At 47.6% G+C, this 19,769-nt stretch overlaps 1 protein-coding gene across 2 annotated transcripts in view; it reads left to right on the forward strand.

Annotated features, from left to right (window-relative positions):
- shroom4 (shroom family member 4) overlaps positions 1-19,769 on the forward strand; it is a 55,865-nt gene that overhangs the window by 24,830 nt on the left and 11,266 nt on the right. The window contains exons 1-3 of one of the 2 annotated variants that reach the window (XM_080023225.1): positions 5,455-5,819; positions 11,241-11,423; positions 15,323-18,215. In XM_080023225.1, the coding sequence (XP_079879351.1) occupies positions 11,371-11,423; positions 15,323-18,215 (2,946 nt within the window). In that variant the 5' untranslated portion in view covers positions 5,455-5,819; positions 11,241-11,370. Of the gene's footprint in view, positions 1-5,454; positions 5,820-11,240; positions 11,424-15,322; positions 18,216-19,769 lie in introns of those variants that run through there. The other variant, XM_080023224.1, reaches the window with a different exon arrangement.

Consider the following 19,769-nt stretch of genomic DNA (forward strand, 5'->3'; position numbering starts at 1 on the left):
GATAATAGATAATAGATAATAATAGATAATAGATAATAGATAATAATAGATAATAGATAATAGATAATAATAGATAATAGATAATAGATAATAATAGATAATAGATAATAATAGATAATAGATAATAATAGATAATAGATAATAATAGATAATAGATAGATAATAATAGATAATAGATAATAGATAATAATAGATAATAGATAATAGATAATAATAGATAATAGATAATAGATAATAATAGATAATAGATAATAGATAATAATAGATAATAGATAATAGATAATAATAGATAATAGATAATAATAGATAATAGATAATAATAGATAATAGATAATAATTGATAATAATAGATAATAGATAATAATAGATAATAGATAATAATAGATAATAGATAATAATAGATAATAGATAATAGATAATAATAGATAATAATAGATAGATAATAATAGATAATAGATAATAGATAATAGATAATAATAGATAGATAATAATAGATAGATAATAATAGATAATAGATAATAGATAATAGATAATAATAGATAATAATAGATAATAGATAATAGATAGATAATAATAGATAATAGATAATAATAGATAATAGATAATAGATAGATAATAGATAATAATAGATAGATAATAATAGATAATAATAGATAGATAATAATAGATAGATAATAATAGATAATAGATAATAGATAATAATAGATAGATAATAATAGATAATAGATAATAATAGATAGATAATAATAGATAATAGATAATAGATAATAGATAGATAATAGATAATAGATAGATAATAGATAGATAATAATAGATAGATAATAATAGATAGATAATAATAGATAATAGATAATAGATAGATAATAGATAGATAATAATAGATAATAGATAATAGATAGATAATAGATAGATAATAATAGATACTAGATAATAGATAATAGATAGATAATAATAGATAATAGATAGATAATAATAGATAATAGATAGATAATAATAGATAATAGATAGATAATAATAGATAATAGATAGATAATAGATAGATAATAATAGATACTAGATAATAGATAATAGATAGATAATAATAGATAATAGATAGATAATAATAGATAATAGATAATAGATAATAGATAGATAATAATAGATAATAGATAATAGATAATAGATAGATAATAGATAGATAATAATAGATAATAGATAATAGATAATAGATAGATAATAATAGATAATAGATAGATAATAATAGATAATAGATAATAGATAATAGATAGATAATAGATAGATAATAATAGATAATAGATAAATGGGTGGATGGATAAAATAACTGAATAAATGTTCTTGAATCTTCCCATCATGCATTGCAGCCCTGGTCCTGGCAGCAGGTGAATCTGAACCTGGAAATGTTTCAATTTACTGTTTCCTGTTTGTACAGACGCGTGTGTGTGTGTGTGTGTGTGTGTGTGTGTGTGTGTGTTCTTTCGGTGGGCTGCCTGGGACATTCCTCAACCTCTTCACCATTTCCTGTTCCTCCCAAAGTTTCCCGAACCAACTTCCTGTCCAGTGGGGTTAGTGTGTGTGTGTGTGTGTGTGTGTGTGTGTGTGTGTGTGTGTGCACTTCAACACCCAGCAACCCATCTGATGGATAGATGGCAGCTCTCTCTCCCTCCTTCTCTCCCTCCTTCTCTCCCTCCTTCTCTCCCTCTCTCTCCTTCTCTCCCTCTCCCTCCTTCTCTCCCTCCTTCTCTCTCTCCTTCTCTCCCTCCTTCTCTCCCTCTCCCTCTCCCTCCTTCTCTCCCTCCTTCTCTCCCTCTCTCTCCTTCTCTCCCTCTCCCTCCTTCTCTCCCTCCTTCTCTCCCTCCTTCTCTCCCTCTCTCTCCTTCTCTCCCTCCTTCTCTCCCTCCTTCTCTCCCTCTCCCTCTCTCTCCTTCTCTCCCTCTCCCTCCTTCTCTCTCTCCTTCTCTCCCTCTTCCTCCTTCTCTCCCTCCTTCTCTCCCTCCTTCTCTCCCTCTCCCTCTCCCTCCTTCTCTCCTTCTTTCCCTCTCCCTCTCTCCTTCTCTCCCTCCTTCTCTCCCTCCTTCTCTCCCTCCTTCTCTCCCTCCATCTTCCTTTTCTTTAAACGTTGGTGTCTTTCCAAACCCGAGGAAGAGAAAACAAAACTTTCCAAAGTTTCGAAAATGGTTTGAAATTCTTTCAATCCCTTTTCTCCTCTTTCTCTTTTCTGTTTCTTTTCCTCCTTTTCTGGTGGAAACATTTTTGTTCCCTCGCTTTTTGGGGAAAACGTCAAAACAACGAAAACAAAAATGTTCTGCTTCACACACACACACACACACACAGTGATCTACCGCTTGTCTCAAAGAGAACAATACACATTCCTGTCATTCCTCAAGACCTCATCCTCACACACACACATTTAAACCATTAAATAACTGCACTTCTTTTCATGGAAACACGTACACACATCATTCATCGTTGAAATTCAAAGACACAGCGCGTCTAAAAGTCACATGACCTGTAGCCCCGCCCCCCTGAACCAGCTCCCTCATGCTTTCATCTGTGTTGTTGTTGTTGTTGTTGTTGTTGTTGTTGTTGTTGTTGTTTCTGTCATGTTTGCATCATTTAATTGACCAGTGTTAGAGACTAACCTTACAAGCTCTTATCTTTTTACCACGCACACGCACGCACACGCACACGCACACACACGCACACACCTGCACACACACACACGCGCACACACACACACACACACACACACACCTGCACACACACACACACACCTGCACACACACACACACACACACACACACACCTGCACACACACACACGCACACACCTGCACACACACACACGCACACACCTGCACACACACACACACACACGCACATACACGCACACACCTGCACACACACACGTGTTCACACACAGACACACACGCACACACGCACACAGACACACACACACACACACGCACACAGTCTGAGAATTCCAGTGGTAACAAACAGTGCATTGTACTGTAGATCCTAAAGTAGACTTCACCCTTCCTGACGTCAGCCCTGATTACTGTGTGTGTGTGTGTGTGTGTGTGTGTGTGTCTGTGTCTGTGTCTGTGTGTGTGTGTGTGTGTGTGTGTGTGTGTGTGTGTGTGTGTGTGTCTGTGTGTGTGTGTGTACTGTCTGCAATCAGACTCCTGTTTGCTCGCCTTGTGGCCTCTCATCACCTTGGATTAGGGATTTTTGCATTGTGTACACTCAGACAGGCGCACACGCACACACACACACGCACACACACACACACACACACACACGTGCACGCTCAGAAAGCTCATAAAGAAAACAAATGGTTCCTGATTGCCACGGGGGGTTGTTTAGGCTTTCTTGCATAGTTAACCTCTCACCCTCCTGAAGGGAAGAGCAGGAATGTGAGGAATCCACACACACACACACACACACACACACACACACACACACACACACACATGCATGCACGCTGTCCGACCCAGCCGGTGGTGGTGGTGGTGGTGGTGGTGGGGGGGGGGGTCGGCGTCGTCATGTGGTGGTTGTGAACCTCGGGGATCAGCAGGAACCAGGACCTTGTCACGCTGTCACCTGGGAGGTGGTTTTGCGTTGGAGGGGTCCAGCTCCAGCTCATGTCTCCGCTGGATGAAAGCATCAGGTCTCATCCCGAAAAATATATCTTCAGCATGAAGCGTGATGAAAGTCTTCCTCCCTCTAGACTTTCAGCCGCTTCTTTTTTACCCCACGCACTGGTTTTAAATACACGTTTAGGAGACTCGTCAGTGGGAAGTACACTCATGAAAAGTAGAATGACTGAGGAATGACTCCAACTCCAGCTGTTCTTCACTTTAACTCTTTGTTATTTTGGTCGTCAAAAGTACCCGAAGATACATGAAAAATATACTTTTATTATATTCACGCTCATCTGAGGTCGTCATGGGGCCACGGGACGGAGGTTTCCCCACCCCTGACGGAGTTGGTCTTTTTCTATTATGGGCTGCGAGGTTGACCGTTCACCTCACAAAGTTGTTATTTGTCATTAGTATGATTCACATCTTCACTCATTGAACTGTAAGTGATGGAGTTGTAGAGAAGAAGAGCTGTGGAGGTGGAGGTGGAGGTTTGGAAGGTTCTGGTTGACTCCTGGTTCCTCCTCATCTTCCTCATCCTCCACCTCTTCTTTCAGGTCGTCAACATTAAAATCATCCTGGGGGATTTGGGACTGGTTCTACCAGTAGATCTACCAGTAGTTCTACCAGTAGAGCTACCAGTAGAGCTACCAGTAGAACTACCAGTAGTTCTACCAGTAGTTCTACCAGTAGATCTACCAGTAGAGCTACCAGTAGATCTACCAGTAGTTCTACCGGTAGAGCTACCAGTAGATCTACCAGTAGTTCTACCGGTAGATCTACCAGTAGTTCTACCAGTAGTTCTACCAGTAGATCTACCAGTAGATCTACCAGTAGATCTACCAGTAGTTCCAACAAACCAAGTTCTTCAACTCCAGTGTCACAGGTGGTTGAAGGTCATTAGAAGTTACAAGCAGAACCTGAACGTTGAAGCTCCAGGGTGTCATGGCCGCCCCGATACAGCAGGAAGGAGGGCGGAGGAGGAGAACGGTCCAAGGCCATCATTCTCTACCTGCCCCTCCCACCTCCACCCCTTCCTCCACCTCCATTGCCGTTCCCTCTTGTTTTCCTTTGGATCGTTCTGTATGAAAACGCGTCGTAAACGCCGGCCTGGCTTCGTATCCACGCTCTTTCATCACATTCCTGTTATTTTTCCCCTCGTCCACATAAACCCACCCTCCCTCTACCCTAACCCTCCACCCTGCCTCCACCCTCCCCCGCTCCCTCACCTCCGCACTGTTAAACTGCCCCTTGCTTTCTTTGCCTATTTTCAGGCACACACACACACACACACACACACACTTAACTCGCTCTTGGGAGGAGGAAGTGCACTCTCCCTCCCGTAAAACAATAACACTGTGGAATTGTGGGTATTATTTTAGCAGCAGCGTCGTGCTTTATCTGCCCTGCACAACACTTCCTGTCGGACTGACTCACACATCCTGTCTGAGGGAGAGAGGGAGGGAGTTTCAGCGAGTGCAGGAGTGGGAGAAATAGTTGTTTTGTCTTCCAGCGCGAGGAGGAAAAGAGGGATGGTGGAGCGAGGGAGGGATGGTGGAGCGAGGGAGGGATGGTGGAGCGAGGGAGGGATGGTGGAGCGAGGGAGGGTTGGTGGAGCGAGGGAGGGATGGTGGAGCGAGGGAGGGATGGTGGAGCGAGGGAGGGAGGGAGGGAAGAGGGGGAGCAGGGGGAGGAGGAGGAGGAGGGCTGTGGAGATCACTGGCTGGGTTTCTCCCTCCGATGCAGGAACTTGGTCAGAGGACCGCCAGCCTCCTCAGTCCAGATGGACCCGGCGTCCTGTGGAGCAGAGCTCTCAAGGTTCCTCCAGGTCTCTGGTCCACGGAGAGGAAGGAGGAGCAGAAGGAGCAGAAGGAGCAGGAGAACTTTTAGTTCCAGAGAGGAAAGACTTTTCTCAGCTCCTGTGCCGTCTGGGATGTTTTAGGAGAGGAAGCTTTAGTCGGGAAATACCCTTGGTGGTCCGTACCTTCTGGGAGACTTTGTAGAAAGGACTAACGGACGAGAGGACTAGCTGAGGACCCCCGGAGACCCCAGGACCCCAGGAGACCCCAGGAGACCCCAGGGTCGGGGTCGTCAACCCTCAACTTGACCCCTGGGGATTCAGGGAATCCCTGGATCCTTCAGCTCTTCTTCCTGACGCGACTCCAACGCAGCCGGACTTGAGGTTTGTCTGTTCTCTTAATCCCAGGTCTTCCCAGGTCACGCGCCATTTCCCAAACGCTAAAGCCGCTTTCCTACAGTTCCAAACGTCTTGGACTTGGACTTGGGCTTGGGCTTCGGGTGCTTTGACTCGTGGCCAACACGCAGGTGGGAACCGGGACAGAATGTGGAGTTTCTCTGCAGAACTCCCAAGCTCCCACACACTGGTCGTACACCGGAGAAAACCAGGAAGGTCTACAGGTAGACAGAGAGGCAGGGAGACAGGGAGGCAGGGAGACAGGGGGGCAGGGTGGCAAGGAGGCAGGGGGGCAGGGGGGCCGGGAGACAGGGAGTAGATCACAGAGTTGTGTCCACCGCCGATGGACAAGACGGGTCCCTTCTGATTCCTTATGTTTATTTTGGGGCTGGAAGGTCCTTATCTTCTGCACCATGACCTGAAAGGGAAAGGATTTCTTCTTCCTTGGGAGGAGGCATTTGGGAATGTGGTCCTGGAGGGTCAGGGAGCACATCATGCCATGAATTGTTGTTTTGTGGAAAATGAGGGTTTTTCTGTGTCCGTCTGCTTTGAACAGTCTGTGGAAAGATCGTCCATTTCAGATTCCTGATGTTTATTTTGGACGTGGGAGGTCCACGCCAAGTTCTTTATCTTCTGTACTGCACCATGACCCAAGAGGGAAAGGATTTCTTCTTCCTTGGGAGGAGTCATGTGGGTGTAACGTGGTCCTGGCTGCTCAGGGAGCACATCATGGGACGAATCCTTGTTATTCTGAAGACTAATTAGCCGGCGCTCTGTGGAGCGATCCGTCCAATCAGGTGCCGGTCCAGGCCCAAACGACCCGGCTGAATGACTCTTTATCTGGTATACCTGATGTACGGTATATGCAGTACATGCAGTACATGCAGTATATGCAGTACATACACCACCACTACAAAGGGGTGGCTCATTTGTTATTGAGTATCTCAGGTTCCGTTTTCTTGACATTTGACATGTTTGACGATGTTTCAAATCAGTCAATCAATGTTTCAAACATTCAGTCTGCTGGTCAGAGAGCCTCCACCTACCTCCACCTACCTCCACCAACCTCTACCAACCTCTGCCTACCTCCACCTACCTCCGCCAACCTCCGCCTACCTCCACCAACCTCTGCCTACCTCCGCCTACCTCCACCAACCTCTACCTACCTCCATCTACCTCCACCTACCTCGCACATTAACCACAACAACTTCTCTGATGGTGATTCGTAAGACCACCCTCTCATGGCACCGTGGTCCTGGCCAATCAGGGAAGACGTCACATATGAATCGTTGTCATTTTGTTGAAATTTTTGTCTGAAGGGTCAAGGGTCATGAGGCTGACGGCCGTGGGAAGGTCCAGGTCCAAACTGCCTGGACAGATGATTCTTTATCTTATATACGCGAGGTGGTATATACCGTCTTCAATACCCAATATATCGTCGACACCATCTTGAATACTAAGTGTATTGTATGTATTCGGGGTGTCAGGATTGTGATTCTCAATTGAAAATGGATCGTTTGATTGGAACCTTGTAAATCACAAGCAGCTTCTCCATTCTCCTCCTTGTTTTGTGGGTGATATCGTCCGACATGGTCGCCCGATTGGGGCGGTCAACATCCAGCGCTAAACAGATGCAGCGAGCGCTGGGGGACGGCGGCTCGTTGGGTCCAAACCAACTTGGAGTTGGGAGAACTGTGGTCGGGTCTGGAGGGTCTGGAGGGTTTGGAGGGTTTGGAGGGTCTGGGGGGTCTGGAGGGTTTGGAGGGTTTGAAGGGTCTGGAGGGTCTGGAGGGTTTGGAGGGTCTGGGGGTTCTGGGGGGTCTGGAGGGTCTGGAGGGTCTGGAGGGTTTGGAGGGTCTGGAGGGTCCTTCAACGCAGGAACCAAATTGTAATAGAATTTTAATATTTCAAAAAAATAACAATCAAGTTCAATATAAGTTCTTCCAGGTTGTTGCACAGTGAACGCACATTAGAGAGAAATACTGTATTATTCTCTAATATTCTGTAATATTCTCTAATACTCTGTAATATTCTCTGATATTCTCTTGTCTCCCTCTCCTCCGCTGTGTCACTGTGTACAAGGGCGTGGTCACCTCTGACCACAATGTCCAGTAGTTTCACAGATGTCACTGACGGAATGTCCTCTAGTGCAGAGGTTCACAACCACCGGCTCGCGGACCTTGCCGGGCCGCGGGCCGTTTGCGACCGGGGCCACGAGAACGCGGGTGTGATTTTTTTCAGGAGCGATCGAAGATCTGCTCCGCAGCAGAGCGGTAGCAGGAAAATGGATGAGTAATGGTATATATGATATATATGATATATACCATATGGTATATATCATATATATGGTATATATGATATATATGATATATACCATATGGTATATATCATATATATGGTATATATGATATATATGATATATACCATATGGCGAGTCCTAGAATTTCCTCTTGAATTGAGGCCGTGAGTCCTGGAATGCAGCGTCTTTAGTCCCTGAGGTCCGGTCCTTGAGGTCCGGTCCTTGAGGTCCGGTCCTTGAGGTCCAGTCCTCAAGGTCCTTTCCGGGTTTTTGCAGGAATCCATTGATTTGAGTCTCTGCTTATCTGGACTGTTTGCTGCTGGACGCACGAGTGTGTGTGTGTGTGTGTGTGTGTGTGTGTGTGTGTGTGTGTGTGTGTGTGTGTGTGTGTGTGTGTGTGTGTGTGTGTGTGTGTGTGTGTGTGTGTGTGTGTGTGTGTGTGTGTGTGTGTGTGTGACCTTTGCAGTATCAGTCAGCTGTTGCAGTTTCTGACATTCCAGCTCCATAGAGGCTCCATTCAGCCCAACCCTGTCCCCTCTCCTCCTCTTTTCTCCTCCTCTTTTCTCCTCTTTCCTCTTCTTTTCTTCTTTTCTTTTGTCTTCTCTTCCTCTGATTTGCTCCTTTTCTTTCTTCTCAGTGCAATGCTGGGAACACTTCTATTGTTCTCCTCTCCTCCTCTCTCCTCTCCTCTCCTCCTCCTCTCCTCTCCTCCTCCTCCTCTCCTCCTCCTCCTCTCCTCTCCTCCTCTCTCCTCTCCTCTCTCCTCCTCCTCTCCTACTCTCCTCTCCTCTCCTCCTCTCTCCTCCTCTCCTCTCCTCCTCTCCTCTCCTCCTCTCTCCTCTCCTCTCCTCCTTTCCTCCTCTCTCCTCTCCTCCTCTCCTCTCCTCCTCTCCTCTCCTCCTCTCCTCTCCTCCTCTCCTCCTCTCCTCTCCTCCTCTCTCCTCTCCTCTTCGCTCCTCCTCTCCTCTCCTCCTCCTCCTCCTCCTCTCCTCCTCCTCCTCTCCTCTCCTCCTCTCTCCTCTCCTCCTCTCTCCTCTCCTCCTCCTCTCCTCTCCTCCTCTCCTCTCCTCTCCTCCTCTCTCCTCCTCTCCTCTCCTCCTCTCCTCTCCTCCTCTCTCCTCTCCTCTCCTCCTCTCCTCCTCTCCTCCTCTCTCCTCTCTCCTCTCCTCCTCTCCTCTCCTCCTCTCCTCCTCTCCTCTCCTCCTCTCCTCTCCTCCTCTCCTCCTCTCCTCCTCCCAGTCTCTGTCGCTTCCTGTGTATTGCTCTAATCAAACACACACATGCTTCTGTTTCCTTTTTTCCTCAAACCTCATCACTCCTTTCTTTTCCTTCTTGTCCTTCATTCATTACTTCAGAGAACAGAAGTAATCACATTACTTCAGAGAAAGTAAATAATGAATCCCTGTCGTCACATTATTCATGACCCTGCTTTTTAGCTCGACTACTTGGAAAGATATTTCAACTGTAATGGAGTAAAAAGTACAGATATTTGAACTGTAATGGAGTAAAAAGTACAGATATTTGAACAGCAATGGAGTAAAAAGTAAAGATATTTGAGCTGTAATGGAGTAAAAAGTAGATTTTTGAGCTGTAATGGAGTAAAAAGTAGATATTTGAACGGCAATGGAGTAAAAAGTACAGATATTTGAACTGCAATGGAGTAAAAAGTAAAGATATTTGAGCTGTAATGGAGTAAAATGTAGATATTTGAACTGCAATGGAGTAAAAAGTACAGATATTTGAACGGCAATGGCGTAAAAAGTACAGATATTTGAACTGTAATGGAGTAAAAAGTTCAGATATTTGAACTGCAATGGAGTAAAAAGTACAGATGTTTGAACTGTAATGGAGTAAAAAATAAAGATATTTGAACTGTAATGGAGTAAAAAGTAGATATTTGAGCTGTAATGGAGTAAAAAGTACAGATATTTGAACTGTAATGGAGTAAAAAGTACAGATATTTGAACAGCAATGGAGTAAAAAGTACAGATATTTGAACTGTAATGGAGTAAAAAGTAAAGATATTTGAGCTGTAATGGAGTAAAAAGTAGATATTTGAGCTGTAATGGAGTAAAAAGTAGATATTTGAACGGCAATGGAGTAAAAAGTACAGATATTTGAACTGCAATGGAGTAAAAAGTAAAGATATTTGAGCTATAATGGAGTAAAAGGTAGATATTTGAACTGCAATGGAGTAAAAAGTACAGATATTTGAACGGCAATGGCGTAAAAAGTACAGATATTTGAACTGTAATGGAGTAAAAAGTTCAGATATTTGAACTGCAATGGAGTAAAAAGTACAAATATTTGAACTGTAATGGAGTAAAAAGTACAGATATTTGAACTGCAGTGGAGTAAAAAGTAGATATTTGAACTGCAATGGAGTAAAAAGTACAGATATTTGAACGGCAATGGAGTAAAAAGTACAGATATTTGAACTGCATTGGAGTAAAAGACAAGTCTCCATAAAATGTGAAAACTGTACAGTAACAAAGTACTTTTACATAGTTACTTTCCACCACTGGAGGTTATTTTTAGGCTCCATTCAGTCACATGGAAACATCTCTTCATTCACTCTTTCCTAGTCTCTGTAACACCCACCCACACACACACACCCACCCGCAGGTTGAGGCTCTGGGTGGAGGTGGTGCAGGACCTGTGGCCTGGAAGGCCTGGACCCTCAAGCAGGAGGAGCAGCTTGGAGGCTTCTCTTCTTCTGCAACGTGTGTCCTGTGTCTCTGCGTTCTCAGCCTCCATGAACGTTGGAATCACCGGTCGTTGTTCACAAACTGATTCAACAAATACTGTTTCAGAGGAGGAGATGTGTGTGTAAATATGTATACATATATATATATATTTATATAGTTACCGTATATATCTTTGTCCTGGAAACAGGATGAAATATCTATACAAAATGTTCATAACGAGCTTTAATTCACACACCAGTTGGAAATGCGCTTTCAAAATAAAAGCACAGCATCAGAAGTGAGGTAAAAAATGTCCATGATATAGGATATGTAATGTATATGATATGATATACCTCCGGGGCATGCATACTCTATGTAGCAGAGATAGTCACCTGCACTCTCCTCCTCTCGTCTCCTCCTCAGGCGCAGTGTTCCATTGATCCGTCCTCACTCCTGGCACCTGGCGAAGCTTTCAGATCCTCCTCCTCGGCCTCCATCTTGCCTCCCCCCTGAGGACGCCCCCCCTCTGCCCCCGCCTCCACCCCTGTCTACCATGCAGCTCCACCCCGGCCCCTACACCCTCGCCTGGCACTCCTCCGATACCGGGTAAGAGCCTCCCGCCCCAGCACCAGACGTCTTAAATGGGAATTTTAATTTGAAATTTTCACTTTGATGTTATTTATCCATACATTTCTCTTTCACAAACTGGTTCTACAAATACTGTTTAGGAGGAGGATATACTGTATATAAATATGTATATATCTATAAATATATACATATTTATATATATGTCCATATATATATATATATATATATATATTTATAAAAAATATATATTTCACAGTGTAACTGCACTGTTATTATACTGTTATTGCACTGTAATTACCCTGTTATTACAATGCAATTTCACTGCAATAAGGGTGCAAATACAGTGAATAACAGGGTTATTACACGGCAAATGCACTGCAATAACAGTGTTATAACAGTGTTAGTACACTGTTATTGCAGTGTAGTAATACACATTCACCTTATGAAGAAGGGAACTTTTATTGGCATTGAACATCGACATGTACAAATTCTGGAACTCAGTTAATTGATGATGATGATGAAGTTGCAATATTTCTGAAATTGCGTTAAAATTGTCCTTCAATTTGGACGGAAACGTACAATCGTGGAATTTTTAGATTTTCCAATATGAGTGGAAGGGTGCGTTGAAAACATGGCTTTGCAGTGGAATTGACCTTTATTCCGTGAACCACAGCTTTGAGGCTCGGAGCGGGGTCAGTTCAGGGCGGGGCAGGGCTTCAGGGCTTCGGGGCGGGGCGGGGCTTCAGGGCTTCAGGGCGGGGCAGGGCTTCAGGGCGGGGCGGGGCTTCAGGGCGGGGCAGGAGGCTCCAGTGAAAGTTGTCCTGAAAATGGACGCCACACGTCCAGCGCCTCAGGGGGGCAGACATGTCCCTGGGGGTGTGACCCTGATGCAGTCAAGTTGATTCAGCCTCATTTCTCGTATCACACGTTGTGTTTGTCAGTTATTGTTCTTAAAATGTGCCTGGTGAAGACGGTAATAAAGATCCATGTCTAATTATAGTGTAATAATCATTCCTGAAACCGTGTTCCTTTGAGGCGGGACCTAAAATCCCTTGGCCCCGGCTTCAGGCTTCCACACTGACGCTTTTGCAGATTTGGGTTAACGGCGTCATCAGACTTCCCTAAAAGCCTCCTGGTTCCCGGCATCACGCCCGCCGCCCCGCCCCGCCCCCCTGAGACCACCCCCTGTCGAGTCCCTCGCCTCACGGGGGATTTTTTCCGTCGCTGTGACTCGTGTCCGGAGCGGCAGGAAGCCGGTGACATCACGGTGATCTAACGTCAACACAGCCCAAACAGGAAGTCCCCGTCGGACTATTCTGGTCCGCTCTATTCAAACCTTCCGACGGCGACGACCGATCAGACGATCGGACGTCCCCGGTGACCTGCTCTTTGTCCGTCCCTCCATCTCGGGTGGCCCGGGGGCCTTTGTGGACGCGGTTGCCTTTGATTGAGGTTTCCACAAGGACCCAAGTGGAAACGTGGAGATGTCAACAGAGGAAAGTGAAATCAAAGGCCAATTGTAGGAAGAAATAATCCAAACTGTTACCGGATAAGTCAGGCTCAACAATCAGGAGAGTCCAATGGTCCAGGGGCCAATAGGAGACCCTGTAGGAGACCCTGTAGGTTCGGGCCAGGGGCCGTCAATGGTTGGCCCCTCACTTCTACCCTCCTGCACAGTTTATAAGAGTTTAATCCACTTGACGAGACATGAACACCTTCATCCACCAAACCAAAGCCGTGACGTCAACAAGGAAATACGTTTGCAACTGTAGTGTCAAGACGCTTCTCAGGGAGTTTCTTCCCTTAAAGCCAATGAACCAAAAGAGTGAGGCTGCGAGGAGGCAAAGATCCACAGAGAATCTCAGTCCCACCAACACTCCAAGCTGCTGCGACACCCCCGAAGCAGCTCCTTCCAACAGGAAGTTCATGTCAAAAATAGTCAAAGAGTCGCTCACGTGGCTTATCAGCCGCCTCACGTCAGAGCGGCTGCTGGAATCAGTGGAGAATGTCCAGCTATTAGGCCCAATAGTCCCAATAGGGGTAGATAGGGTGTGTGTGTGTGTGTGTGTGTGTGTGTGTGTGTGTGTGTGTGTGTGTGTGTGTGTGTGTGTGTGTGTGTGTGTGTGTATGTGTGTATGTATGTGTGTGTGTGTGTGTGTGTGTGTGTGTGTGTGTACACAATGTAAACCAACAGATGAGGTCAGGCGTGACTAACTGTGGGAATGGACACACACGCACAAACCCAGTACAGTGTGTGTGTGTGTGTGTGTGTGTGTGTGTGTGTGTGTGTGTGTGTGTGTGTGTGTGTGTGTGTGTGTGTGTGTGTGTGTGTGAGACTCCCAGAACATGCACACAAAGAGAGGAAGACATTCAATAAACGGAGATTATGTGAAAGACAGGAACATTTTGTACCGACTGTACATTCATGAGTGTGTGTGTGTGTGTGTGTGTGTGTGTGTGTGTGTGTGTGTGTGTGTGTGTGTGTGTGTGTGTGTGTGTGTGTGTGTGTGTGTGTGTGTGTGTGTGTGTGTGTGTGTGTGTGTGTGTGTGTGCCTTGGGTGTTGAAGAAAAGCATAACTTAACACCAATGTTTAGAGTTTAAAACTCGCTGATGCAGCAAATACTAGTGATACCGTACAGTGTGCGTGTGTGCGTGCGTGTGTGTGTGTGTGTGTGTGTGTGTGTCACTGGGTCCAGTCACATGCTCCATATTGTCATCTGATTGGGCGGGAGTGACGGTCATTTCCTGCTCCGTTCCGTCTCATTTCCTGCACTTCCTGCGTCCTCCACCCGGTCTCGGTTTGTGAAGATCGTCCATTTTGAACATTGACCACGTTGACATTTCAACTTCAGTGAAAGGGTATAAGAATATAAGAAAGCAATTGTCCTCTTTTCACACAGAAAATAAGAATAAAATGTTTAAATTCACTGGGAACAATCTGTGAGACTCAAACCACAAAACCTTTGAAACTGATATTATAGAAAAGAAGACGAGAGAGCAAGACAATTCCTGAAAGTACAGTATATGGTTGTCTTCTGGCCAAGAAATAATAACAAAATAAATCCATAAGAAACATGGATAGTGGTGGTGGATGAGGACGACCACACCTGGTTGCCTTCAACCAAGCAACCGTCAGGAAGTAGCAAATCAGACGGTAAATTCTCCCAAAACCGGTCCACAGACTTCAAACCATCCCTGTCTCACTTATCCAGCATTCTGGGAAGGGTAGAGTAGTGAAGACAGCAACAGAGTGAGAGAGAGCGAGCGAGAGGGGTGAGACAGGAGGGGAAGCGAGGGCAGTGTCTAGAGAGAGCAGCGTGGACATGAGGGATCAGGAGTTTTCTTTGAGTCATTTGGCTGCCGAGCGGCAGGAGCTGATGAGGAGGAAGTCCCTTCCATCCCGCGCCAGGAGGTTCCTCACTGTGGAGGTCTGGCTCCCAGCAGCTCCACCAAGGAGGAAGGAAGGAAAATGTGGCGTGAGGTCGGAGCTGCCCCCCCCCATTGGCCTGAGCTCCAACCCCTCCAGATGGTCCTGGTCCTGGTCCTGGTCCCGGGTCGTGGGTCCGGCCTGACACACTTGTCGCCTCTGGCAGTCGCATTCCTGCCATAGGAAATGCGTTCAGCCCTGGTATCTCCTCCGCCTGTTGGCCCGGGGCTTCGGCGCAATGGCCCAAAAACTGAAACTTAACATCGAAAGGAACATGACGCTCCTCTCTTATACGGACCCTAATAAGAGCATTTTGGAACTGCATTATCCACTTGCTTGTTCAAATGAACCAGCTTCTTCTTCTTTTTCTGTCACTGCTTTTATTGCAGCACGTTACTTCTTTTTTTTGTGATGGTCATACACTTTGCATTTTGTTTGGTTTGGATGGCTGGTAACTCCCCCCCTCTCTCTCTTCCTCTCTCTCTCTAGTGACTTGTCTATGCAATGGGGCCAGATGTCCAGACCCTACTCCTCCACAGATCGCAGTAGTTCCCTAGGCTCGATGGAGAGCTTGGACACCCCCACGCCGATCCCACAGCAGTACCCCGACTCCCACAATTCACCCGTCGACACCACCCTCTTCAACAACAAGCGAGACTCCGCCTACAGCTCCTTCTCAGCCAGTTCAAACACGTCAGACTACGCCGCTGTACCGCTCAGGCCCGACGAGGCCTGCTCTATGGATAACCTCCTCCAGAACCTTGGGTCAGCCTGCAGGGGACACCCTGGTGGGGACTCACCTGCCCTCGGCAGATTGTCAGGTGAGGCCCCGGATGAGAGCCAACTGGCGGGATACAAGTCCAGGTCCCTGACCAGGCCCAAAGCAAGGCCCACCAAGGTGAAAGAGAGACCAGCCTCATGTTGTTATGAAGAGGAGAGGAGGGGAGGGGACTTTGATCACACAAGTGATAAGCAAATACGATCGGAAAGAAATATGGATCCCCCCCAGCCTCCAACCAGGAAGGACAGTTTCAGGGCCACGCAGAGTCGCCCAGAAATCCCTGACAAACGTTGTGTCTCTGCACCGGTTGGAATTCCCGGCCCCTCCTCTCATCACAAGGAGGACAATGGCAAGTCCTCTTTCCTCCATCATGAACCGGGAATTGTAAATGGCCACCCTCCCAAGTCAGGGCTAGGAGACAGCAATGGGAATTTCAAAGAGGACTCTGTAGACTGTTTCTACAGTCAGAGCCAGAATAAAGCACTAAGATGTTTGGGAAGTAGTAGCAGCTTGAATGACAGCTCTAAGGACTTAATTTTACAGACCTCCCCAGACCACAAACATCTCCCCACTACAGCCAGGGTGTCTCCTCTTCCCATTACTTACTCTGGGCCTGGCTCCTTACCTTCAGAATTACCCGTTGAGAGCCAGGGGGACTTTCCGCTCGTGCACCCCACGGGCAAGAACTCATCTTCGGGACTGCATCGCCACAGCGCCCCTGAGAAGCTGTTGGCACAGCTTCAGTTGCTTCAGTTCAATGCTGATAATTCCTCACTGGAGCCCTCCACTGACTCAGGTCCATCCTTGTTCCCTGGTAGTAGCCATTTCTCTCACTCAACCATCCAGCCAACAAGTGAGGACGTGAGCACAGAGCTGCCTGCTACAGAGACTTGTCAGAACCACCTCCAGACCCAGCATAAATGGGTAGGAAGTCGCTGCTCGACTCCAGGATCAGTGTTTCTGGAGGGTGAGGGGGATATTGGAGATGTGGGTGAGAGGCTGGAAGGCAGTGAAGGAGTGGTTAGTGGAACCCTCTCACCAGTTCAGCTTCACCTTTCCTGGGGTCGCTCCGTGAGCGTCCCGGAGGACCCCATTGGATCTGCAGCATCTCGAGGATTAAACTCTGACCAGGTACTGGCAAGAGATTTTGGGTCTCTCAGTGCTGCTGCCAGTGTGGATACCCTACTAGATGAGCATAGGGGAGGAGAGAGAGGAAGAAGTGGGGAGGAAAAAGAAGAAGATGTGGACAGAGAGGCTGTCATGAAACAACTCAACTCATCCAGGAATTTGCGACGGAATCGTCGCCGAAGCGAACGGTTCGCCACCAACCTCCGGAATGAGATCCAGAGGAAGAAGGGCCAGCTTCAGAAGAGCCGGACGCCAGGAGGGCTGCTCTGCAGTGGGGAAACCGTCCATGAAGAGGAGGCTCCCGACCTTTATGAACAAGGCATTTATAGCCAGGAAAAAAGCACCAAAGCTGGATTAATTCAACACACAAACTCTGTAGAGTCTGATAATGAAGCTTTAAACTATGAAATCCAGCCTGGGGTCACCACTCAGAACCAGGACTATGACTCACCTGCTCCCATCCAGAGTTTAGACCCTGACGTTTCGAGTTACGGCGTCAGCATCCGTGTTGTGGAGGAACCGGCGCCTGCAGGAAAAGCCCGGCGCTGGCGCTGGACCCCCGAACATAAACTCCAGCCAGAAATCCAACAGAACCGGCATTATGGGGCACAGCAGGAAGACAACTTACTGGGTGTCCGGGGGTCGCGGCATGGGGTTTGTGCCTTCACAGCCTCTACTCATTCCTTCTCTCTTCGCGGGGAGGAGTCTGACATCCTTCCGTTTGCAGATAGAATGAAGTTTTTCGAAGAGACCAGTAGGAGCGGGTCAATGTCGAGTCTGCCTGGCTCTACGGGTCAGAGGCAGAAGAGACTGAACCCTGAGGATCCCTCGGCAGCACACCAAACCCAGAGGAGATACTCCTACCAGGGAGAAGCTCAGCAGGAAAATGCCCTGCTCCCCCACACTATGGAGGCCAGGAGGCAGTCCATAAGCACTAGCAGGGATAGGCAGAAAGAAAGGGAGAGGGAAAGAGAGAGAGCACGAGAGAGGGAGCGGGAGGAAAGGGCGAGAGAGAGGGAATGGGAGCGCCAAGAGAGGGCGAGAGAGACGGAGAGAAAAAGAGAGAGAGAAAGAGAGGAGCAGGAGCTGAGGCTGCAGGAGATCCAGATGGACAGAGAAAGGGAGGAGAGGGTGAGAGAGATGGAAGTGCAACGAGCAAGAGAACTTGAGCTCAAAAGAGAGAAGGAACTGATGGAAAGAGAAAGAACGAAAGAGCTCAAAAGAGAAATGGAGATGGGGCGGGAGCAGGCTCAGCTCAGTGAATATAACCAGGACATTTACAGAACGGGAAGTCAGAACGTCCAAGACAGTTTGCATGACCCCCAGCAGCCCCAGCCCCAGCTCCAGGCCCCGGTTCTCTCCCATTACCAAGCCCAGAACCGGGTCCCTCGCTCGGCCTTTCACTCAGTCAGCAGCCCCTCCCAGCTCCGGGAGAACCATGGATACACATCGAGAAGCTGCACGCCAACGGAGGTAGGAGCACATCCATTTTGTTTTTGCTGCAGTACACACATGTGGACATTGTTGCTCAGAAACAAACACGAGTGTTCCGCACAATATTACGCACCGTCGTTGCAAATGAACTTGCACGCTGGGTTTACTGGGGTCAGCGAGAAGTCAGGGTTGGCCCCGGTGAGTTCTCCTCCGTCAAGGCACAGGGTGTCCTGGGAACTGCCCTGTACCCCGACTGTGACAGATTTATGGACATGAGAGAGAGAGAGAGAGAGAGAGAGAGAGAGAGTTTACGAAATACCTTGTTCTGGCCTGGACCGAGTGAAACGTGTGGCGGTCCTTCTTGGGTTTGACCCAATGGAAAGACGAGACAATGGGCTTTAGGAATGAAAAGCAGTCGAGAGGACCCCAAACTCCGCCCACCATGCAGGTATTCCTGTCCCCATCTGGTCACCCGAAGGGTGTTGGTGTTCTGAAACTTCACCGATGCAACCAAACTGAGCACCAATAAACCTGAGACCAATGTGGCGCTGAGGTCCATTGAGGTTTAATGTGGTTTTCCTGTTTTGAACAAAGCAGTGAAATGAACCGGTCACTCCAGGTGATCAGGAAATGACCCCTCTGCCCAGATTAGCGGCGCGGTGCTGGAGTGTTGTGTGAGACCCCGGAGGCTGGGCTCCATCCCCACATGGTGTGGATGTGGGCTCCCGACCCACGGCGATTTCCCCGTCCAAGCGCCGGGCGGTCCAGCGCTGGGTTTCCAACTCGCTGGTCCTGTGGTCACATTGTGAGAACTCCCACTGGGAGAGAGGCTCTGTTCAGGAAGCATTCTTCACCTCCTCATTCTCATTCTTCTCCTCCTCCTCCTTGTTCTTCTTCTTCTCTTCCTTCTCCTCCTCCTCCTCCTTCTCTTTCCCCTCCTTCTCCACCTTCTCCTCCTCCTTCTCTTTCTCCTCTTCCTCCTCCTCCTTCTCTCTCTCCTCCTCCTCCTCCTTCTCTTTCTCCTCCTCCTCGTCCTTCTCTCTCCTCCTCCTCCTCTTCCTCCTCCTCCTTCTCTCTCTCCTCCTCCTCCTCCTTCTCTCTCTCCTCCTCCTCGTCCTTCTCTCTCCTCCTCCTCCTCTTCCTCCTCCTCCTTCTCTCTCTCCTCCTCCTTCTCTCTCTCCTCCTCCTCGTCCTTCTCTCTCCTCCTCCTCCTCCTCTTTCTCCTCCTCCTCCTCAGAGCAGATTGGCGTTGGAGGTTTTGTTGGGCCTTCACAGTGGAGGTTTGTGTTGCTAATAGCAGTGTAAGGTTACTTCTTGACCACAGACGGACTCTCTCTCCCTCTCCCTCCCTCTCTCCCCCTCTCCCCCTCCCTCTCTCCCCCTCTCTCCCTCCCTCCCTCCTTCCCTCCCTCTCTCCCTCTCTCTCTCTCTCCCTCTCTCTCTCCCTCTCTCTCTCCCTCTCTCCCTCTCTCCCTCTCTCTCTCTCCCTCTCTCCCTCTCTCCCTCTCCCTCCCTCTCCCTCTCTCTGGGCTCGAGCGCTGCTTGTTATTTCAACTTATTTCAGTTTGAATGTTGCGACCGGCCTCTGAACCT

The sequence above is a fragment of the Zeus faber genome (genome assembly GCF_960531495.2).
Source record: "Zeus faber genome assembly, chromosome: 22".
NCBI classification, from domain to species: Eukaryota; Metazoa; Chordata; class Actinopteri; order Zeiformes; family Zeidae; genus Zeus; species Zeus faber.